Source organism: Pseudophryne corroboree, chromosome 12, assembly GCF_028390025.1.
Source record: "Pseudophryne corroboree isolate aPseCor3 chromosome 12, aPseCor3.hap2, whole genome shotgun sequence".
Taxonomy (NCBI): Eukaryota; Metazoa; Chordata; class Amphibia; order Anura; family Myobatrachidae; genus Pseudophryne; species Pseudophryne corroboree.
In genome coordinates, this window is record NC_086455.1 from 93,465,934 (window position 1) to 93,491,030 (window position 25,097).

Here is a 25,097-nt window from a genome sequence, read left to right on the forward strand (position 1 = left end):
ATCTAGGAGTGGCACTGCAGTGTCACGCAGGATGGCCCTTCCAAAAAACCCTCCCCAAACAGCACATGACGCAAAGAAAAAAAGAGGCGCAATGAGGTAGCTGTGTGAGTAAGATAAGCGACCCTAGTGGCCGACACAAACACCGGGCCCATCTAGGAGTGGCACTGCAGTGTCACGCAGGATGGCCCTTCCAAAAAACACTCCCCAAACAGCACATGACGCAAAGAAAAATTAAAGAAAAAAGAGGTGCAAGATGGAATTGTCCTTGGGCCCTCCCACCCACCCTTATGTTGTATAAACAGGACATGCACACTTTAACCAACCCATCATTTCAGTGACAGGGTCTGCCACACGACTGTGACTGATATGACGGGTTGGTTTGGACCCCCACCAAAAAAGAAGCAATTAATCTCTCCTTGCACAAACTGGCTCTACAGAGGCAAGATGTCCACCTCATCATCATCCTCCGATATATCACCGTGTACATCCCCCTCCTCACAGATTATCAATTCGTCCCCACTGGAATCCACCATCTCAGCTCCCTGTGTACTTTGTGGAGGCAATTGCTGCTGGTCAATGTCTCCGCGGAGGAATTGATTATAATTCATTTTAATGAACATCATCTTCTCCAAATTTTCTGGATGTAACCTCGTACGCCGATTGCTGACAAGGTGAGCGGCGGCACTAAACACTCTTTCGGAGTACACACTTGTGGGAGGGCAACTTAGGTAGAATAAAGCCAGTTTGTGCAAGGGCCTCCAAATTGCCTCTTTTTCCTGCCAGTATAAGTACGGACTGTGTGACGTGCCTACTTGGATGCGGTCACTCATATAATCCTCCACCATTCTTTCAATGTTGAGAGAATCATATGCAGTGACAGTAGACGACATGTCCGTAAAAGTTGTCAGGTCCTTCAGTCCGGACCAGATGTCAGCATCAGCAGTCGCTCCAGACTGCCCTGCATCACCGCCAGCGGGTGGGCTCGGAATTCTGAGCCTTTTCCTCGCACCCCCAGTTGCGGGAGAATGTGAAGGAGGAGATGTTGACAGGTCGCGTTCCGCTTGACTTGACAATTTTCTCACCAGCAGGTCTTTCAACCCCAGCAGACTTGTGTCTGCCGGAAAGAGAGATCCAAGGTAGGCTTTAAATCTAGGATCGAGCACGGTGGCCAAAATGTAGTGCTCTGATTTCAACAGATTGACCACCCGTGAATCCTTGTTAAGCTAATTAAGGGCTCCATCCACAAGTCCCACATGCCTAGCGGAATCGCTCCGTGTTAGCTCCTCCTTCAATGTCTCCAGCTTCTTCTGCAAAAGCCTGATGAGGGGAATGACCTGACTCAGGCTGGCAGTGTCTGAACTGACTTCACGTGTGGCAAGTTCAAAGGGCATCAGAACCTTGCACAACGTTGAAATCATTCTCCACTGCGCTTGAGACAGGTGCATTCCACCTCCTATATCGTGCTCAATTGTATAGGCTTGAATGGCCTTTTGCTGCTCCTCCAACCTCTGAAGCATATAGAGGGTTGAATTCCACCTCGTTACCACTTCTTGCTTCAGATGATGGCAGGGCAGGTTCAGTAGTTTTTGGTGGTGCTCCAGTCTTCTGTACGTGGTGCCTGTACGCCGAAAGTGTCCCGCAATTCTTCTGGCCACCGACAGCATCTCTTGCACGCCCCTGTCGTTTTTTTAAAAATTCTGCACCACCAAATTCAAGGTATGTGCAAAACATGGGACGTGCTGGAATTTGCCCATATTTAATGCACACACAATATTGCTGGCGTTGTCCGATGCCACAAATCCACAGGAGAGTCCAATTGGGGTAAGCCATTCCGCGATGATCTTCCTCAGTTGCCGTAAGAGGTTTTCAGCTGTGTGCGTATTCTGGAAACCGGTGATACAAAGCGTAGCCTGCCTAGGAAAGAGTTGGCGTTTGCGAGATGCTGCTACTGGTGCCGCCGCTGCTGTTCTTGCGGCGGGAGTCCATACATCTACCCAGTGGGCTGTCACAGTCATATAGTCCTGACCCTGCCCTGCTCCACTTGTCCACATGTCCGTGGTTAAGTGGACATTGGGTACAACTGCATTTTTTAGGACACTGGTGAGTCTTTTTCTGACGTCCGTGTACATTCTCGGTATCGCCTGCCTAGAGAAGTGGAACCTAGATGGTATTTGGTAACGGGGGCACACTGCCTCAATAAATTGTCTAGTTCCCTGTGAACTAACGGCGGATACCGGACGCACGTCTAACACCAACATAGTTGTCAAGGCCTCAGTTATCCGCTTTGCAGCAGGATGACTGCTGTGATATTTCATCTTCCTCGCAAAGGACTGTTGAACAGTCAATTGCTTACTGGAAGTAGTACAAGTGGGCTTACGACTTTCCCTCTGGGATGACCATCGACTCCCAGCAGCAACAACAGCAGCGCCAGCAGCAGTAGGCGTTACACGCAAGGATGCATCGGAGGAATCCCAGGCAGGAGAGAAATCATCAGAATTGCCAGTGACATGGCCTGCAGGACTATTGGCATTCCTGGGGAAGGAGGAAATTGACACTGAGGGAGTTGGTGGGGTGGTTTGCGTGAGCTTGGTTACAAGAGGAAGGGATTTACCGGTCAGTGGACTGCTTCCGCTGTCGCCCAAAGTTTTTGAACTTGTCCCTGACTTATTATGAATGCGCTGCAGGTGACGTATAAGGGAGGATGTTCCGAGGTGGTTAACGTCCTTACCCCTACTTATTACAGCTTGACAAAGGCAACACACGGCTTGACACCTGTTGTCCGCATTTCTGTTGAAATACTTCCACACCGAAGAGCTGATTTTTTTGGTATTTTAACCAGGCATGTCAGTGGCCATATTCCTCCCACGGACAACAGGTGTCTCCCCGGGTGCCTGACTTAAACAAACCACCTCACCATCAGAATCCTCCTGGTCAATTTCCTCCCCAGCGCCAGCAACACCCATATCCTCCTCATCCTGGTGTACTTCAACACTGACATCTTCAATCTGACTATCAGGAACTGGACTGCGGGTGCTCCTTCCAGCACTTGCAGGGGGCGTGCAAATGGTGGAAGGCGCATGCTCTTCACGTCCAGTGTTGGGAAGGTCAGGCATCGCAACCGACACAATTGGACTCTCCTTGTGGATTTGGGATTTCGAAGAACGCACAGTTCTTTGCGGTGCTACTGCTTTTGCCAGCTTGAGTCTTTTCATTTTTCTAGCGAGAGTCTGAGTGCTTCCATCCTCATGTGAAGCTGAACCACTAGCCATGAACATAGGCCAGGGCCTCAGCCGTTCCTTGCCACTCCGTGTGGTAAATGGCATATTGGCAAGTTTACGCTTCTCCGACAATTTTCTTTTAGGTTTTGGAGTCCTTTTTTTACTGATATTTGGTGTTTTGGATTTGACATGCTCTGTACTATGACATTGGGCATCGGCCTTGGCAGACGACGTTGCTGGCATTTCATCGTCTCGACCATGACTAGTGGCAGCAGCTTCAGCACGAGGTGGAAGTGGATCTTGATCTTTCCCTAATTTTGGAACCTCAACATTTTTGTTCTCCATATTTTAATAGGCACAACTAAAAGGCACCTCAGGTAAACAATGGAGATGGATGGATACTAGTATACAATTATGGATGGACTGCCGAGTGCCGACACAGAGGTAGCTACAGCCGTGGACTACCGTACTGTGTCTGCTGCTAATATAGACTGGATGATAATGAGATGTAGTATGTATAAAGAAGAAAGGAAAAAAAAACCACGGGTAGGTGGTATACAATTATGGATGGACTGCCGAGTGCCGACACAGAGGTAGCTACAGCCGTGGACTACCGTACTGTGTCTGCTGCTAATATAGACTGGTTGATAATGAGATGTAGTATGTATAAAGAAGAAAGAAAAAAAAACCACGGGTGGGTGGTATACAATTATGGATGGACTGCCGAGTGCCGACACAGAGGTAGCTACAGCCGTGGACTACCGTACTGTGTCTGCTGCTAATATAGACTGGTTGATAATGAGATGTAGTGTGTATAAAGAAGAAAGAAAAAAAAAACCACGGGTAGGTGGTATACAATTATGGATGGACTGCCGAGTGCCGACACAGAGGTAGCTACAGCCGTGGACTACCGTACTGTGTCTGCTGCTAATATAGACTGGTTGATAATGAGATGTAGTATGTATAAAGAAGAAAGAAAAAAAAAACCACGGGTAGGTGGTATACAATTATGGATGGACTGCCGAGTGCCGACACAGAGGTAGCTACAGCCGTGGACTACCGTACTGTGTCTGCTGCTAATATAGACTGGTTGATAATGAGATGTAGTATGTATAAAGAAGAAAGAAAAAAAAAACCACGGGTAGGTGGTATACAATTATGGATGGACTGCCGAGTGCCGACACAGAGGTAGCTACAGCCGTGGACTACCGTACTGTGTCTGCTGCTAATATAGACTGGTTGATAATGAGATGTAGTATGTATAAAGAAGAAAGAGAAAAAAAACCACGGGTAGGTGGTATACAATTATGGATGGACTGCCGAGTGCCGACACAGAGGTAGCTACAGCCGTGGACTACCGTACTGTGTCTGCTGCTAATATAGACTGGTTGATAATGAGATGTAGTATGTATAAAGAAGAAAGAAAAAAAAAAAACACGGGTAGGTGGTATACAATTATGGATGGACTGCCGAGTGCCGACACAGAGGTAGCTACAGCCGTGGACTACCGTACTGTGTCTGCTGCTAATATAGACTGGTTGATAATGAGATGTAGTATGTATAAAGAAGAAAGAAAAAAAAACCACGGGTAGGTGGTATACAATTATGGATGGACTGCCGAGTGCCGACACAGAGGTAGCTACAGCCGTGGACTACCGTACTGTGTCTGCTGCTAATATAGACTGGTTGATAATGAGATGTAGTATGTATAAAGAAGAAAAAAAAAACCATGGGTAGGTGGTGGTATACAATTATGGATGGACTGCCGAGTGCCGACACAGAGATAGCTACAGCCGTGGACTACCGTACTGTACTGTGTCTGCTGCTAGTATAGACTGGATGATAAATAATGATATAAAAAATATATATATATCACTACTGCAGCCGGACAGGTATATATTATATAATGACGGACCTGCTGGACACTGTCTGTCAGCAGAATGAGTTTTTTATAGAATAAAAAAACACCACACAAGTCACACGACGAGTGTTTAACTTTTTCAGGCAGACAATCACAATATACTGGTGGTCAGTGTGGTCAGGTCACTGGTCAGTCACACTGGCAGTGGCACTCTGGCAGCAAAAGTGTGCACTGTTTAATATGTACTCCTGGCTCCTGCTATAACCTATAACAGCTCCCCAGTCTCCCCCACAATTAAGCTGTGTGAGCACAGTCAGATATTATACATAGATGATGCAGCACACTGGGCTGAGCACAGATATGGTATGTGACTGAGTCACTGTGTATCGTTTTTTTCAGGCAGAGAACGGATTATATTAAATAATAATAAAACTGCACTGGTGGTCTCACTGGTCAGTCACTAGTATAACTAACTAACTACTATCAGCAAAATTCTGCACTTTCTGAGTACTCCTCCTAAGCTCCAGTAAATGAAGTGTCTCACTCTCACTCTCCTATCTATTTCTAAACGGAGAGGACGCCAGCCACGTCCTTTCCCTATCAATCTCAATGCACGTGTGAAAATGGCGGCGACGCGCGGCTCCTTATATAGAATCCGAGTCTCGCGATAGAATCCGAGCCTCGCGAGAATCCGACAGCGTGATGATGACGTTCGGGCGCGCTCGGGTTAACCGAGCAAGGCGGGAAGATCCGAGTCGCTCGGACCCGTGTAAAAAAACATGAAGTTCGGGCGGGTTCGGATTCAGAGGAACCGAACCCGCTCATCTCTAATAAATATATATATATATATATATATATATATATAAAAAAAGGGTTTAAAGGAGTATGCCTGTTCACATTGGATGTAGTCATTAGATTGACAGTTACAATTTCAACGTTGTTAAAATGTTGATAGGCAATATGTCGACTTTACCAGAATGCTGACATTAGGATTAGGTTTCAGGTCAGGATGGTTAGGGTTAGACACTAGGGGGAGGAGTATGGATTAAAATGAAAGCTGAAGGATAAGATGATCCTGCCAGAACTGATGGTCATATGACCAGCGGGGCCCAGAATCCGCACTGGAGCCACTGCAGCTGTCAGGAGCAAGTAAGTCGGGCCACCATAGACGATATGTCAACTTTCTTTCATGTTGACATCAGCGACTACAAGGTGTTATGAATCAATTTGTCGACAGTCAGAAGGTTGACAATATCTAAATTCACACCAAATGGTCAACATGGTCAGAAAGTTGACATGACAATAATCAACACATGAAAAGAGCGCCGTGAGTTTTTAATGTTTTTGGGTGTCAAAATTTAGCACGTGGACCCCCAATTAGTGCATCGCGCGCCCTCACATGGCTCGTAGGTCACTATTCCCAGTTGTAATCGATGTGGATGGTAAAGTATGAAAGTCCTGAAAAATGAAAGAAACAATAAAAGGCAAAACAAAAAAACAACAACAACACATGTCGAACATTGACATGCTGACCTTATCACTATCGACCTATCATCTGGATTCCCTACAAGATGAATGTCAACATTATGACCCTGACCTAGAATAAACTTGGGAGACTTAGCTCTTATCTACAGTACTACTGCTTTCTCATACGTCCTAGAGGATGCTGGGGTCCACTTCATGACCATGGGGTATAGACGGTTCCGCAGGAGCCATGGGCACTCTTAAGACTTTTCAATGGGTGTGAACTGGCTCCTCCCTCCATGCCCCTCCTCCAGACCTCAGTTTTAGAAATGTGCCCAGGCAGACTGGATGCACTCTGAGGAGCTCTACTGAGTTTCTCTGAAAAGACTTATGTTAGGTTTTTTATTTTCAGGGAGAACTGCTGGCAACAGACTCCCTGCTTCGTGGGACTGAGGGGGCAGAAGTAGGAACCAATACCTGAAGAGTTTCATGGCTCTGCTTCTGGCTGACAGGACACCATTAGCTCCTGAAGGGGTACTGAACACTAGCCGTGTCTAGATTTTCACTCCCACAGCACGCCGTCACCCCCCTCGCAGAGCCAGAAGTCAGAAGACAGGTGAGTAGAAGAAGACAGATCTTCTATCAAGAAAAGTGGCGGCTGAGGTACAGCGCGGCTGGCAGGAGCGCAGCGCGCCATTGCTGCCCAAACACACAGGGTGCAGGGCGCGGGCGCCCTGGGCAGCAAAAATACCTATAAACTGGCAAAAAGGGACCGCTCAGCACACTTCTCTTCCCCCGCTCAGCACATCGCGGTGTGTGCTGAGCGTGCGGGCGGAGACGGGGGGGCCACTCATTTTACCCAGCAGGTGAAGTGAGCGACCTGCTAGATTGGCCTGCATGGCAGGCCAATCTAGCGATAGCGATGCGACGTATGGACGTTGGCCAGGTTAATTCTCGCCTTTAAGCTTCACTATTGGTGGCACGACGTGTACTTTGGCTGTGTTCTTGGCAGGCGGAGGCAGTCCAAATGAGGAATAGAAGCATTGCCTTACGCTGGTGAGATGTTGTTTGGTCCTGAATTGGACAAATGGATTTCTCAGGCCACAAGTCCTTTTTTCCTACCATTGCCTACACAGGTTCCTAAACGTAAATACTCTACCATCGTTCAAATCAGTTAGACCACAGTCCTTTCGAGGCCGTGCTAGAGGAACAACCACACACGGTAGACGTGGTAGAGGACGTGGTTTTAAACAAACCACTAACCGTCGTCAGGACGCTAAGACCGCCGACAAGCCAGTGGCATGACAGGCTTCCAGCCCATCTCGGATCTTCAGTTGTGGATGCACGCCTTCAGACGTTTCACTTGGTGTGGTTTCAGACATCCACAGATGGGTGGATCCGTAAGTTAGTGTTCAACGGTTACAAAATAGAGTTCGATTGTCTTCCACCAATGCGATTTTTCAAGACAGGTCTGCCTGTGTCAGAAGACAAAAAGGCGGTTCTGCAGACCGCGATTCAGTCTCTCGTAGATTCAGCAGTTTTGATTCCGGTTCCAGTTCAACAACAAGGTCAGGGTTATTATTCCTGTCTTTTTGTAGTTCCAAAGCCGGATGGCTCTGTCAGACTGATATTGAACCTAAAGGGGCTCAATCAGTACGTTACGTATTACAGATTCAAGATGGAATCCCTGCAGTCAGTGATTGCAGGTTTAGAGCCACAGGAATTCATGATTTCACTGGATCTCAAGGATACGTACTTACACATTCCAATTTGGCCACCGCATCAGGCGTACTTAAGGTTTGCAGTACAACAAAACCATTATCAATTTCAGGCGCTACTGTTTTGCCTCTCGTCAGCGCCTCAGGTATTCACAAAAGTGATGTCTGTGATGATAGCTCATCTCAGATCCCTGGGAGTGATAATAGTTCCGTACTTAGACGATCTGCTCATCAAAGCTCCGTCTCAACAGACACTCCTTCAACATGCCTTACTAACGTACAATGTACTAGTTCAGCACGGTTGAATTGTCAACTTCAAGAAATCAAGCCTGATTCCATCTCAAAGAATTCAATTCCTAGGAATGATTCTCGATACGGTGGATCAACGAATTTACCTGCCAGAACAGAAAGCGCAAAGTATTCGTAATCTGGTACAGTTAGTGCTCAATCCACGGACAGTCTCGGTGCATTTGTGCATTTGACTGTTAAAAAAGATGGTGTCGTCTTTCGAAGCACTCCAGTTCGGGAGATTTCACTCTCATCCTTTTCAACTGGATGTTCTCGCACAGTGGTCAGGCTTGCATCTACAAATTCATCAGATGGTGCGGTTGTCTCCAAGGGCCAGAGTATCACTACTCTGGTGGCTCCCAAGTTCACAATCTCACCGCAGGAAAAAGGTTCGGAGTCTGGAATTCGATAATTCTGATGACGGACGCAAGTCTCAGAGGTTGGGGAGCAGTGGTCCAAAATTGTTAGCTTCAGGGTCGCTGGTCAGACCAAGAAAGATTACTGTCAATAAATGTCCTGGAACTCAGGGCAATTTACAACGCGCTGCGACAGGCAGTGCACATGCTCCAGTCTCAGACTGTCCAGGTCCAGTCAGACAACGCGACGGCAGTCGCATACATCAACAAACAAGGAGGAACTCGAAGTCGCATGGCCATGCGGGAAGTTGCTCGAATCCTGAATTGGGCCGAGCATCACTGAGCGATATTGTCGGCAGTGTTTATTCCAGGAGTGGACAACTGGGAGGAGGATTATCTCAGCCGTCAGGATTTTCATCCAGGAAAATGGGCACTGAATCCAGAAGTGTTCCAGATGTTGGTCCAGCGGTGGGGTTACCCACAGGTGGATCTAATGGCATCTCGCCAAAATCATCAGACACCCAAGTATGTGTCCAGAACAAGAGATCCAAAGGCATTGGCAGTGGATGCTCTCACAATCGCGTGGCCATACAGACTCATGTATCTGTTTCCACCATATCCGATGCTTCCTCTGTTGCTAAAGCGGATCAAAAGAGAGTCCACGACAGTCATACTAGTGGCGCCTCATTGGCCTCGGACAGCGTGGTTCTCTGATCTCCGCGGTCTACTCGCAGACTATCCGTGGCCGCTCCCGCTACGTCCAGACCTGCTGCAATCCGTTTCTTTACCCCGATTTAGCGCGGCTGCGTTTGACGGGGTGGCTGTTGAAACAGCCCTCTTAACACGAGAAGGCATTCCAGAATCGGTTATACCAACCATGTTACGTGCTAGGAAACCAGTTACAGCAGCTCGTTACCACAGAATTTGACGTGCTTATATAGGGTGGTGTGAAGTTCGGAAGTTTCCGACATCTTTCAAGTTATCTCGTCTGTTACTATTTTTAGAGACTGGGTTAGATGGAGGATTATGGTTATCTACACTAAAGGTGCAGGTCTCTGCCTTGTCAATTTTACTTTCAAAGGCGTTTGGCCCTTTTCCCAACAGTTCACACTTTCCTGCAAGGTGTCCTGAGAGTTCAACCTCCATTTATACCACCGACAGCACCATGGGACTTGAATCTGGTTTTAGATTTTTTACAGTCTTCTATTTTTGAACCCTTACAACAAGTGGATGTTAAGTTTTTCACTTGCAAAACAGTTTTTCTTCTAGCCTTAGCTTCAGCAAGGCGTGTTTCAGAATGGGTGCCTTGTCATGCAAGCCACCGTACCTGGTGTTTCATTATGATAGAGCGGAACTTCGGATGAATCCCGCTTTCCTGCCAAAGGTGGTATCTTCTTTTCACATCAATCAACCAATCGTAGGTCCTGTGTTATCAGAAGGTTCAGGAACTCCAGCTACTTTGGATGTGGTACACGCGCTCTACGCTTTTGTGGTCTGAACATCAACTGTACATAAAACGGATATATTGTTTGTTCTCTATGATGCAGCCAAAATGGGTTGGCCAGCTTCCAAGCAGACCTGATCCAGATGGATTAAACTGACCATATGTCAGGCTTACCTTTATGCTAGGCTACAACCGCCTACATCAGTTTCAGCTCGTTCCACACATTCTGTAGGAACTTCATGGGCAGCAGGTCGTGGAGCTTCTACGACGCAACTTTGCTGTGCAGCTGCATGGTCATCAGTGCACACGTTTGTGCGATTTCACAAGTTTGATACGTTTGCGGCATCAGCATCTAGCTTTGGCCATCTAGTGTTACAGGTGCCAAACAGCTCTCCTGCCCAAGGGGGAAACTTTGGTACGTCCCAAGATTACTTCAGTGACCCCTAGTGGATGAAAAAGAAAAAAGGGATTTTGGTACTAACCAGATAAATCCTTTTCTTTGAATCCACAGGGGGCACTGGACGCCCGCCCAAAGCAGTTTTTACCTGTCTGGTGGTAAGTTCAGTGGATCTTATGGTAACACATTCTCACCGACTTGTTCAAATGTTACGGTGATATCTATTATTGTGCCAACTGTTTAGTTGTCCGTTACGTTATGTGTCAACTTATTGTTGTCCGTTATGTTATAATGTTATATGTAATTCTCTATTGTTCATTCTCTCTATCGCTCCTGTTTGGCTCAGTAAAAACACTTAGGTACCTTTGGGAGTATGGAGGGGGTGGAGAGTTACTAGTTTAAATATTTAAATATGCCTATCCCTGCTAACGCCCCGTCCATATCACAAGAGTGCTCCAGTGCCCTCTGTGGATTCAAAGAAAAGGATTTATCTGGTAAGTACCAAAATCCCATTATCTGCTCCACCTGCAGTGCACATGGAGGGTCATTCTGACCTGTTCGCTCCCTGCGTTTTAATGCAGCAGAGCCAACCGGTCCCTGCTGCGCATGCGCAGGCGCCATAGTGTGCATGCGGGACGGCCGAGGGCCGTAGCAGGATAGCGATCGCCTCTGCCTGATTGACAGGCAGAGGCGATCGATGGGCGGGAGGGTGAGAAACGGCGGCGTTTGGCCGCCGTTTTGTAGGCGCGGTCTGGCCACCGCAGGCGTGGCCGGTCCGAACGGGGGGAGAGCCGCAGCGGCTGCGTGACGTCATACGTAGCCGCTGCGGGCCAGGGAGCGAGGAGTAGCTCCCGGCCAGCTCGCTAAAGCTTCGCTGGCCGGGAGTTACTCCTGCAGTGCAAAGGTATCGCCGTTGTGTGATGCCTTTGCACTTCTGCAAGGGGGGCCGGGCTGACATGCGGGGCGGACTAGCCCCGGGCTGGGCGTCCCCCCGCAAGTCAGGAAAGATGATCGTAGCTGTGCAAAATTTTGCACAGCTACGATCAACTCGGAATGACCGCCATGGTTTTGACCATTAGAGAACAAATTTGCTTCTGCGATCAGGTCTGAATTAGGCCCTATGTTGACATCATTTGTCAACATTTTTCCAGTTATGTATTTATAGAAAATAAATGCAGCTAATATTCCTCTCTTCCTTATACACTTGTCGCACATTTGCTTGAAGTAAACCTCCTACCTCAACATGACATCTCAGGACTCATTACTCTTGCTTAGTCTTACTGTTTTGGCTTCTTTTAAGCTGCTTACTTCTATTGATTTTTTTTCTCCTTTTTTCAATTTTCACCTTTTCAGCACGCTAGAACATTTGAAGCGATGGCTGCAGCCAGAGAAAGTTGCTATAAGTGCAGAGGAAGTGCAGTGTCTAATACCTGGAGAATTTCCCCCAGTAAATGCTGAGAAGGACCTGGACCCTGCCACGGCTGAACATTGAGAGCTTCTGTACTATTGATATCCACCTGCACATCTCAAACCAGACTGTTGTATCGGAGATAATTAACATTTAATTCACAAATCCCCAAGGCACTCTTTTTCCCCCTTGGGAATGACCTCTTGTCAGTCCTAGTATTCTTTATTAGGGACAAAATAGCAGTTGCAGCATCCATCCATTTCATGTTTGTTTTGGGGAGGGAGAGGTCCTGTCTTACTACAGTCCAGCAAATTCAAAATGTCATATATTAGAATAAGAACAAAAAAACAACAACTTACTTCGGTTCTATTAATATTACGTTTTTAACAATGTGTATATTTAAAACACACTAAAGTAGCAGAGACATGTTTAATTAAAGTATTTGATTAAAAAATAAAAATCTGCACCTACCGCCAACTACACCAGTATCCAAAGTGAGAACATGTATGTTCAGTGTGCTGTAATTGTGTCATTTTCTGTAAGATTCTTTTTATTTGCCTGCTTGGAATAGCAGATTTTATTGGCAGGTATAAATATGCATGAACTATACCCCTTTTACACCCCCAGCTTTGAACACGGGTAATGCACATGAGCGCGCATAACCCATGTTGCTGTACGGTGTAAAAGGGCCTAGTTGGAATAATCTGGGTTGAGCGACCCGGTATTCCAACTCGGGTAGCAAGTAGGGTGTGCTGTGTAAACAAGAAGCCGGGTTAATGCGACCCGTTTCCCATTCACTCTGGGGACGGGCGTCGGTTGGAGATCATGTGATCTCTAAGCGCCGTCACCGGTGACGTCACAGTAATATGCCGGGTTGGAAACGGCGGCGGTGAGGGGCCTGAGGCAGGTCGCAGCCGGTAAGCATCCGTGTCAGGCTCCCGGGTGCGACCATCCTCAGTAGGTATAAAAGGGGCAATAGTGGTGCTGAATGTTGAAAGGGGATTAAAACTTCAGGATATCCCATTAAAATAGCTCATTTAAATAATGTCTTTGGCATTATAGCAGCAAGTACTGGAAAAGGGAAAGGACCATTTAATACTCAATGTGTTCATAAGTACAGATGTGTCCACATACATCATTGCTGCACTTGCGCCACACAGCCTCTCTCGGCGGGCCAGGTCCCCTGAGACTGCTAGCATTGGGTTTCTTTCTGGGCTAACAATGATTCTTGTTCACAACATGGGGGGTAATTCCAAGTTGATCGCAGCAGGATTTTTGTTAGCAATTTGGCAAAACCATGTGCACTGCAGGGGAGGCAGATATAACATGTGCAGAGAGAGTTAGATTTGGGTGGGGTGAGTTCAATCTGCAATCTAATTTGCAGTGTAAAAATAAATCAGCCAGTATTTACCCTGCACAGAAACAAAATAACCCACCCAAATCTAACTCTCTGTGCACATGTTATATCTGCCTCCCGTGCAGTGCACATGGTTTTGCCCAATTTCTATCAAAAATCCTGCTGCGATCAACTTGGAATTACCCCCATGATGTGGTTAGGATGCACCAGGAGACTGTGCTGATTAATTTGATATGCGACACATATGTTTGTGCGACTGAGCTGCTGAATCTATGGGGGTAATCGCTAGGCTGCGTTTTCTCACTGCCTGCGATCAGGTCTGGACTGCGCATGCATATTCACTGCAATGCGCAGGCGCGACGGACTGCAGCAAGGTATCCGTTCAGATGGAGGACAATGTTAAGGTCGACAGTCAGGGTGACCACTATTGGTCGACATGGACAAATGGTTGACACATGAAAAGTTCGACATCGCTTTTTTTAAAAAAAAAAAAGATTTGTAACTCTTTCATACTTTACCATACACGTGGACTACGATTGGGAACGGTAACACCTGTGCCGAGCGCAGCGGTAGTGGAGCGAGGCACCTTGCCCGCAGCCATGCGGGCACTAATTGGGGTTCCTGGTCATGTTACAGAAAAAATTATATAAAAAAGCCATGTCGACCTTTTCATGTGTCGACCATTTGTCCATGTCGACCTAATGACTGTCGATCTTAACATTGTCGACCATTCATACCAGAACCCCGCAGCAACGAGGGTCGGTGCATAGCGACGGGATGGTGTGAAAAAAGCGATCGCACGGGAGATCGCAAGGTGACTGACATGAAGAGGGCGTTTGTGGGTGGCAATTGACCGTTTTCATAGTGTGTCTGGGAAAACGCAGACATGTCCAAGCGTTGGAAGTGTCTGACGTCAATTCCGGGTCTCGGACAGGCTGAAGTGATCGCAGCGGCTGAGTAAGCCCTGGGCTGTGGAGAGACTGCACAAAATCAGTTTGTGCAGCTCTGCTACACATGCATTTGCACACTTGCACAACTAAAGTACACTCCCCCTGTAGGCTGCGACTATCTGATCTTAGTGCTGCAAAAATCGCTGGCCAGCGATCAGGTCTGTATTAGGCCTTATATACAAATTGCTACAATGTAGCAGCCACAGCTTTTTTCCAATACGAGTTCCATTGTGCTCCGTATACAGACTCGGCCACATACAATATACAAGTGTCGCTTATCAAATTAATCGGCACAGTCTCCCGGTGCATCCTAATTGCATTGCGTTGCCATTAACAGAGATCTTCAGCAAAAAAAATACCCGAAGCAAGCAGAGTTGCCAGGAACCTTTGGCGGCTCACTCACGCCAGGCATCTCACATTGTGTGGCGTATTGAGGCTTGATGCATGAGGACACGTGTTACAGTGCATTTAGGTTTTTATTCAGCATTATAAAATAGACTTTGGACCATACATGTAATTACAATAAAGTATTTTCTACTTTACTACTATTAATATTATCCTTTATTTATATGGCGCCACACGGGATCCGCAGCGCCCATTACACAGTACATAATCAAATGAGCAAACAAGAAAACAGCACTTACAGTTCAAGACAATATACAGTAGGACAGGTATAGAAAACCCGGGGTTAGGTGCCATCAAAGGGAGTAAGGAGTATAAGATAGTGTAAGTAAGAAAAGGAAAGGCACATGAGGAAAGAAGTCCCTGCTCTTGTGAGCTTACAATCTAAAAGGTGAGTTGCTAACAGCCCAGGGTGACACAGAAGGGGCAGACAGTGAGCATAGACAAGAGGGTTAGGAGGAGGTTATATATCTTTTCCCTTTGAGCCTACTCCCTTAGACTCCTGCACCCTGGATCAATCAGTCTACAATGCTCTAAATATGAACTAATACAAACGTGTAAGGTTTACTGATTAAGATCCCAGCCATTACCCAACACCCACTAATGGGCAATAAAAGCTAAAACAGACAAATAATCAAAGGGGATGCGGCTATCCCAAATTCCCCAAATATCTAACAATTAAACAGGCTAAATTCTGCTTCTAACAATGGTGGTCATTCCGAGTTGTTCGCTCGTTGCCATTTTTCGCAACGCAGCGATTAGGTGGAAAATGCGCATGCTGATCGGTGAGTGATTGACAGGAAAGGGACGTTTCTGGGAGGTAACTGAGCGTTTTCCGGGAGTGTGCTAAAAAACTCAGGCGTGCCAGGGAAAAACGCAGGAGTGGCTGGAGAAACGGGAGTGGCTGGTCAAACCAGGGACTAAACGGACTGAGGTGATCGCAATCTAGGAGTAGGTCTGGAGCTACTCAGAAATTGCATGAAAATTTTTAGTAGCAGTTCTGCTACTCTTTTGTTCGCTATTCTGCTAAGCTAAGATACACTCCCAGAGGGCGGCGGCCTAGCGTTTGCAATGCTGCTAAAAGCAGCTAGCGAGCGAACAACTCGGAATGACCACCACTAACTCCAGATTACCTAAGCAAAACAGACAGAGCAATGCTATAGTATCCTAGTTCACTGTGCAGCTGGTGAGAGTTGTAGTCATTGTTTTTGTAGCCATGTATAAAGTGTGTAAATAATGATATGTATTAAATAATATATAATGGTGTATTGTTCATGTATGTGTATGTATATGGATTTATTAATTTGTGTGGTAAAATATGTATAAAATAGTGTAAATATAGGGAGGTAGGAACTGCTGTACATTAATATAGAGTGACAGACTCCTTTTAGCAGCGCTGAAGGGGTTAAAATACGTTACATGGAGCACTATGGAAGAAGCTGGGGAAGCTTCCAGAGTGTCCCCGCGCTCATAGAGCAAGGTTTCACGCGGGCAGAGCGGGAAAACAAGGGGGGCCACGAGAGGCTGAAGGGGCCGCGTGCCACTAACGGGGAGAATATAAAAAGCGCTCCCCGTCAGAGGCACGGCAGACTGCTGTTCCCCCTGTGAGTGCGCACACCTGGATCTCCTGCCCCGCTGACAGCTGCATATTGTCACTGCTGCCGGCGGAGTCCAGGTGAAGTAGCCGGAGCAGGGCTGGTGTAGGAGCGCTGAAGAGTGGCGGGGCGAGTACTATTGATTGTACTCACCGCTGTGCCAGTGTTGCCGGGGATGCCTGCGGGATCCAGGAGGCCGGAGGGCTCAAAGACCCTGGTGCTGGAAGGCGGAGGAGGTCTGGCGCTGATCGGGCGGAAGAGTGCTGAGGCACACTGCAGCGGTGACGGCAGGACCCGGGAGGCAGCGAGTGCAGAGAAGGGCTGGCGCCGGCGGAAGTGATGGCCCATAGCAACCAGAGAAGCTACCCTGGTTGGTGAGCAGTGCCGACGCCGATGTAAAGCAGTGGGGGGATCCCAGCCCGCTCAACACCTAATCATTGAACAAGAGGAGGAGTCGGGGGAGCGGTCAGCTCAGCAGCAGTACTAAAGCGTGAGTGGAAAAAATCATCATGCACTTCACTCGCACCCTAGCCTAACACTACGAAGTGACTATCATATATCTAGTAACCCTTATACAAAGGCTATGAACATCAGTGCTAGGCAGCATTAATTAAGCAGGGGACACACACATATGTATATATATATATATATATATATATATATATATATATATACACATATAGTAACCGGAGTGACTTACATTAATATATCCTGCATTACTTCAGGGAGAGGAGCGAAAAAGGCATTTTATTCAAATGTGTAAGAAAGTTGTCTCCTGTAATCATTGACTATATTATAAAGTGCAGAGAGTATTAGCAGGATCTGAACTAAGGACATTATATGTTATATTGCTGGGACATTGAACAAATGCTAGCACCAATTAATGGCCTACCACTCAAGCTTAGGCACTAACTCACAGCGCGTTGATCTAATTGTGCCATATATATATATATATATATATATATATATATATATATTCGTGAAGCCATAGGAAAGAGCTGTCAGCTGCTGAAAGAAGGAGAGTTAGGGAGTTGTTACTGCAGAACTGGGGAGTGGAGGTGTTAGTGCATTTAATCTGCTACCTACACCATATACTAGCAGCAATATAACTTTATTTGTCACAGGAGAGGAACAGACCATATTAGCCTGCGCAAATAACTATGGTGCTCCCGGTTGTCAGCAATAAAACAGTGTTTAAGTGCTGGAAAGAGGCTGCGTTGAATTGTCCAGGGGATTATTAGGGACAGAAACCTAAGTCACAGTTTTAGTGTGTGCAAAGCGGATAAAGGCAAAGTCAGTTATTAAATAGCAAGGAGATAGCTCTACATCACTCATACGGAGGAGTTTATTGTCTAAAAGAACTAGCCATATTGTATGTAATTGCGAAGAGACTGGCAGTTAAGGGCTGGAGTATTCAAATTAACTGAGATCCACAGTATATTCCATTTAGTGTCATTAACCAAGATATTGCCTTACCTAAGAGACAGTTTACATTTAAGCTACATCAGGATAGAGAGGATACTAATGACCGGGAATACTAAGGCATGTAGTTTGCTTAAGGAACACCGCTGCCAGAGATCAGAATTTTCATATTTACAAGGAGTTCAATATAGAATTGTTCAGCTACATCCACACTTTTATTGCTTATATAGTAATGGAGGAACTAATCTATTGCTAATGTTTGCTACACCTGAGGAAAAGATACTTTTTTACCTAACAGACAAAGAAGGAACATAGGTGGCAATATATTACAATATATTTGACAGCAATTGCTACAGTAGTGTTCTGTATTGAGACAAGCACTTCTCCCACAGACTGCGAAAAGAAAGGAGAATTTTATTACTAAAGTGTGATGTTAAATGTTTAGTATTAATTATTGTTTTTTATGAGTTTTATGGGCCCTTATAGTGCACTACCATATCAGGAGTACCCGGGTCACTCTAACACCTAACGGTGTTGCTTAACGAAGGTAATTTTTGTATTGCATGCAAAGTAACTTGTATAGGTTCTAAAGGGGGAAATAGTGGGACAGGGTAGTAAATGTAATTTGTCTTACTATGCTGGTAAAATGTGTTTTCTTTTAACTGTTAAATACATTTGTGATGAATAAATACACTTACTTATACTTACCATATGTAATGTGATTTGAAAATTCCATCCGGAGATCCTGGAACGCAAACAGAAGAACAGGTATAATATTGAAAAGAATGTGTACATATATACATTTATGAGACAGACTGATTTGCAATAACTATTCATCACTAGAGAAAGGCTTACCCAGGCAAGCCCAAACAATTAGCTTGGGTGGAGGCACAGATATTGAGTAACCATCACTTATTGAGATAATTCAGAATCTCATATTAAAGTATTAGGGGAGGGGTTACATTTGGAGGCAAGTCTGCTGAGATTACGAGTTTAGTAAGAATGTAGAATTTAACAGGAGAGGATATATACACTTGGTGTATGCAAAAAGAGAAAAATCCTAAAAAGTGTATAGAAATAGGAGGAAATTTCTCTGAATTTTCAGATGAAGAAGTCATTAGAACAATTATAGACAAATTATATGGGGTTAAAAGACCTAAGATTGTGGATAAATGGAGAGAGGAAATAGCCATATTAATAGAAGCTGAAAGGGAGTTAGACCCATGTATGATACCAATGATGATAATGGCAAATGAGGAAATTGGGAGGCGGTGGTATATTATCTGGCCTAAGAGAAAAGATGAGGAAGTTAGTAATGCACACATATCCACTTCTAGGGATACCCCTGAAAGGGAAAATGCACATAGTAATACACAAGGAAATGGTGCAAATGTAGATGGGTCACAGTTTGAGACAATGGTAGATAGAGTGGTTACCCAGTTAGAACGCTGGCACTATGAAGAGAGCTATAAGAAATTACGAATATTTTCGGGGATAGTGCCTGTACCACTAGGTGAAGAAACGTACGAGTCCTGGAAGGAAGCTGCTGTTCAGCAAGCTGAGGAATGGCAATGCCCTGATCAAATAAAAAGGCAAAGAGTGGTTGAAAGCCTAAGAGGGCCTGCCATGGGAATAATACAGGCAGCTAGACGAAGTAATCCACAAGCTACTCTTGAGACGTATTTTGAGGCTCTAGATTATGCCTATGGTACATTAGAGGATGTAGGGGATTTAACATCTAGGTTGCATCATACGTTCCAGGAACCTGGAAAAAAGTTAAGTGCTTACTTAATAAGATTGGACAAACTTTTATACAAGATAGTAGAAAAGGGTGGAATTACCCGGGATGAAGTAGATAGAAGCAGAATGAAACAGTTACTGAGGGGAGCACTGACAACTGATTCTGTGGCCCAGAAGATTAGATGCTCTGGAACAAGGGAACCTATCCTACTTTTAATGAATTTTTAAAAGAAATAAAGCAGGAAGAAGTATTAATTGAAATGAGAGAAAAAACAATAAAAAAGGTTAAAGTCATTCAACCCTCTGTAGAAGTAAATCCTTTTGAAGATAAGATAGTTAAAATGATAGAGGAGCAAAATAAGAAAATAGAGCAATTTATAGACTCTCAAAGTAGCAGAAACTCAGGAAACTCTTCTCAGAGGAGTAATAACAATTCATCTGATCGAGGCATGGGAAGAGGAAACTCTTACAATAATAGGGGAAGAGGATGTTTTAGATGTGGTAGAATGGGACACATAGCTTTAGAATGTTATGCTAATACTGATGGATCATCTTCAAGAACTCCTGTAACAAATTATAACGCACATAGAGGAAATTCTACAGGGCAGGGAAACGAACAGGGGAGGGCTGTGAACCCCTCACAGTACCCCTAGAAGTCAGCTACTGTGCAATGGGGAATTCCTGGTGGAATGGGAAAGTGCCAGAGGGTTTATTGGGGCCTACCCCCATAGTTCCTGCATCTATTAATGGGAATAATTGTAAGGTATTTTTAGATAGTGGTTCCCAGGTGTCTATAATTTTTTGAAACATGGTATGATCATATATCAGATGTACCCATACAACCACTCAGAGGGCTAGTCATCTGGGGATTACGTGTCGAAAAATATCCCTACTTGGGTTATGTACAAGTAACCCTTAAATTTGATAGGAAAACACCTGAAGAGCCTTTAGAAGTACCTTTTATTGCTCTTATATGTCCTGAAATTCAGGGATAAAGAAATGGACCCCCTGTGATTGTGGGGACCAACACTCAGTTATACCACGTACTATCAAATTGGTGCCAGAATGAAGATGGATGAGTTATGGATGTAGGACATACCTTGCTGGTGCAACCAGAAATAAATCTTAGTGAAAGTGGGAACGAATTTGATGTTTGTTTTCAGGAAAGTGACATGTTAAAAGAAGGCAAGACCTCTCTAATGAAGGAATTAGAATACAGGAAACAAGCGTTCTCAACAGGAGAATGGGACTTAGGAGAAGCAAAAGGAGTAGAGCATGGCATAAAGTTAAATGATACAAGTCCTTTTAGAGAGCGTTCTCGTAGGATAGCACCTGCAGATTTTGAAGACGTTCGGTTACATCTGAAGGGATTACTGGAGAACCAAATCATTATAGAGTCCCGTAGCCCATATGCTTCTCCAATTGTAATAGCAAGAAAAAAAAATGGAAAGATCCGTATGTGTGTAGATTATAGGACACTGAATTCTCGAACCGTACCAGACCAGTATACAGTTCCTAAGATTGACGAGGCATTAGATTGCTTCCAAGGGAGCAGGTGGTTTTCTGTACTTGACCTAAGAAATGGATTTTATCAGATCCCTATGTGCCCAGAAGACAGAAAAAACAGCATTTATCTGCCCATTGGGATTCTTTGAATTTTTGAAGATGCCACAAGGTATAAAGGGAGCCCCTGCTACTTTTCAAAGGACTATGGAGAGAGTTATAGGAGACATGAATTACAGAGAAGTTATTGTCTACCTAGATGATATTATTGTTTTTGGAAATTCCCTTGCCGAACATAACTCCCGTCTATTAAAAGTGTTGGATAGATTAATAGAGGGAGGATTGAAGTTATCCATCGATAAATGCCAATGATGTAGGTCCTCTGTGAAATACTTGGGATACATTGTAGGCAGGGAAGGGGTGTCAACTGACCCTGCCAAAGTTGATGCAGTGAAGAATTGGCCCTGTCCAACTAAATTGAAAGAACTTAGATCTTTTTTAGGTTTCTGTGGTTATTACCGCCGTTTTGTCCCAAACTATTCTTAAATTTCAAAGCCTCTCACTGACTTGACTAAAGGGTATCCCCCAAATAATAAAAAGAAAACCACTAAAACAATATCCAACCATTGGTACAAACCAAGTGAACCATTCGGAAACAGATGGGATCATAAATGTGAAATGGCTTTTCAAGCTTTAAAAGAAAAACTGACCAGTGCTCCAGTCCTAGCATATGCTGACCCAACCCTTCCATATGTACTTCACACAGATGCTTCACAAGAAGGAATAGGAGGGATATTATATCAGAAGTACCAAGGTGAATTGAAACCTGTATCTTTTACTAGCCGGGGCATATCCATTAGTGAAAGGAACTATCCTACCCATAAGTTGGAATTTTTGGCTTTGAAGTGGTGTGTGGTAGAAAAATTCCATGACTATTTGTATGGTGTACCTTTTGAGGTGCACACCGACAATAACCCCTTAACATATATACAAACAACAGCAAAACTCGATGCTACTGGACACAGATGGCTTGCAGCATTGGCCTTGTATAATTTTTCTCTAAAATATAGACCTGGAATTAATAACATTGATGCTGACTCACTGTCCAGGATCCCCAACCAAGAAAATAGTGATGTTGAAGAAGAATGGATTGAAGTGCCTATGGGAGATGTGAAAGGGATATGTCATCAAATACAAATTGGAGAAATGATGCCAGGGGAAATGTTAAGTCCTTTAGGAACCACTTCTAAAGCTCTCCCATTATCATATTGTTGGCTGAGTAATTTAGAGTTAGAAGGGTTGCCAAGACTCCGGAGAGGTCAGATACATACTGATCAGAATAAAGATCCAGACATAAGAGATGTAATAGAAAAAATGAAACAGAGTTGGAATCCTAAGCCCCCACTATTTACCAAGGAAGCTAAGTTATTGGAACGACAGAAGAACAAATTATTCCTAACGAATGGGCTATTATATCGTGTATCTAAAAACATGAAGGAGGTGAAAGGCAACAGTTAGTACTGCCTAAAAAGCACAGAAATACAGTGATGAAAGCTTTGCACAATGACCATGGCCATTTAGGGTATGATAAAACCTTAAAGTTAATATCTGATAGGTTTTATTGGCCAGGGATGAGGGAAGAAGTAGAAGGTTACTGTAGAAACTGTGGAAATTGTATAGTTCGGAAAACCGTAGTTAAGCAAGTTGCCCCTTTGGTAAATTTTAAAAGTAGTGGGCCGATGGATTTGGTATGCATGGATGTTTTGACACTAGAAGTAGAACCAGGAAAGAAATGCCACATATTAGTGACCATTTTACCAGATATGCCCAGGCATATGTAACACCAAATCAAAGGGCATCTACGGTAGCAAACACATTATGGAACAAATTTTTTGTCCATTATGGTCTTCCAAACAGACTTCACTCTGACCAAGGTAGAGAATTTGAAAGTAAACTGATAAAGGAGTTTGTGAAATCTGTGGAATAACTAAATCAAGGACAACCCCATATCATCCACAAGGTGACCCCCAACCTGAAAGGTTCAACAGAACCTTGTTGGATATGTTGGGAACGTTAAATCCTTTTGATAAAAGGTACTGGAAAAGACATACTGACCGTTTAGTACATGCATATAACTGTACACAAAATGAAGCCACAGGGTATTCCCCCTATTACTTAATGTTTGGTCGTGAAGCCAGGCTTCCTATAGATGTATGTATGGGGATATTCAATAGTGACAAACCATCCATTTCTCACATAAAATACATAAAGAAGTTGCGGGAAGACTTACAGGAGGCTTATGAGATTGCTGAAAGTGCAGCCAGAAAATTGGGATTAAAAAATAAGACTAGATATGACAGGAGAATACGTGAACATGAGTTAGTTCCAGGGGATCGAGTTCTATTGAGACATTTAGGAACACCAAGAAAGTTTAAAATTTCAAATAGGTGGAGAGAAGATCCGTTTGTGGTTCTTGAAAAACTTTCAAATTTACCTGTATATAAGATCAAGCCTGAGGCAGGAGAAGAAAGGATACTGACATATCATAGACAGCATCAATTACCTATAGGGAAAGAAGTTCGGTTAGAAGGGCTTGAATTAAAAAACACTACCAGTACAATTATGGAGAGAAGGGAAGGTAGAAATGTAATACCTAATGAATTGAGTATTGTGGATGAGTTAGATGATGAGCCAGAGATACAAGGGTATTGTTATAAAGATGAGTCTTTAGGTTTTAACAAATTTACTGATGAACATGTTACTGAGGGTCCCCTAGAACATGTGGAAGGTAAAATCCAAGAGTTTAATGATAACTATCCCTGGGAAGGAAATCTGGAATATTGTAATGCCGAAAATTCAAGAGTATCAGATGACTCTGATAGGTTTTCATATCCTTATAGTGAAATAGAGAAGGAGCAGGTATGGGATAGGCCAAAAAGGGTATGCCAACCCCCATCTATGCTTACTTATGATGAATTAGGAATACCTAGCAGTGAACCAAGAATAATACATCCCAATGCTATCCTTACCTGGCCCTATTTCTAAAGTTATACATACAATTATTAAGTGAAATATAAAAGGTATGAGTGGTGACCTAACCCAAATTAATTTGTTTAGATCACCAGGGGGAGAGTGTAGCCATGTATAAAGTGTGTAAATAATGATATGTATTAAATAATATATAATGGTGTATTGTTCATGTACGTGTATGTATATGGATTTATTAATTTGTGTCGTAAAATATGTATAAAATAGTGTAAATATACTGTACATTAATATAGAGGGACAGACTCCTTTTAGCAGCACTGAAGGGGTTAAAATACATTACATGGGGCACTATGGAAGAAGCTGGGGAAGCTTCCAGAGTGTCCCCGCGCTCATAGAGCAAGGTTTCACGCGGGCATAGCGGGAAAACAAGGGGGGCCACGAGAGGCTGAAGGGGCCGCGTGCCACTAACGGGGAGAATATAAAAAGCGCTCCCCGTCAGAGGCACGGCAGACTGCTGTTCCTCCTGTGAGTGCGCACACCTGGATCTCCTGCCCCGCTGACAGCTGCATATTGTCACTGCGGCCGGCGGAGTCCAGGTGAAGTAGCCGGAGCAGGGCTGGTGTAGGAGCGCTGAAGAGTGGCGGGGCGAGTACTATTGATTCTACTCACCGCTGTGCCAGTGTTGCCGGGGACGCCTGCGGGATCCAGGAGGCCGGAGGGCTCAAAGACACTGGTGCTGGAAGGCGGAGGAGGTCTGGCGCTGATCGGGCGGAAGAGTGCTGAGGCACACTGCAGCGGTGACGGCAGGACCCGGGAGGCAGCGAGTGCAGAGAAGGGCTGGCGCCGGCGGAAGTAATGGCCCATAGCAACCAGAGAAGCTACCCTGGTTGGTAAGCAGAGCAGTGCCGACGCCGATGTAAAGCAGTGGGGGGATCCCAGCCCGCTCAACACCTCATCATTGAACAAGAGGAGGAGTCGGGGCTCAG

The 25,097-nt window shown here is 44.8% G+C and overlaps 2 protein-coding genes across 3 annotated transcripts in view; both read left to right on the forward strand.

Moving 5' to 3' along the window:
• Positions 1 to 16,136, forward strand: part of CCDC32 (coiled-coil domain containing 32) — a 78,089-nt gene extending 61,953 nt beyond the window's left edge. For both annotated transcript variants that reach the window (XM_063947802.1, XM_063947801.1), the window contains exon 4: positions 12,100 to 16,136. In XM_063947802.1, coding sequence (XP_063803872.1) covers positions 12,100 to 12,238 — 139 coding nt within the window. In that variant the 3' untranslated portion in view covers positions 12,239 to 16,136. The remainder of the gene's footprint in view (positions 1 to 12,099) is intronic.
• Positions 16,137 to 18,921: 2,785 nt separating this feature from the next.
• On the forward strand, positions 18,922 to 19,848 carry LOC134979932 (paraneoplastic antigen Ma1 homolog). The gene has a single exon (XM_063946542.1). It carries the CDS (start codon positions 18,922 to 18,924, stop codon positions 19,846 to 19,848), a length of 927 nt encoding a protein of 308 aa, XP_063802612.1.
• The last annotated feature ends 5,249 nt before the right edge of the window (positions 19,849 to 25,097 follow it).

Bases quoted from the DNA above. Each gene is read 5' to 3' on its own strand.
- LOC134979932 (XM_063946542.1), top strand. From the start codon at position 18,922: ATGCAAAAAGAGAAAAATCCTAAAAAGTGTATAGAAATAGGAGGAAAT.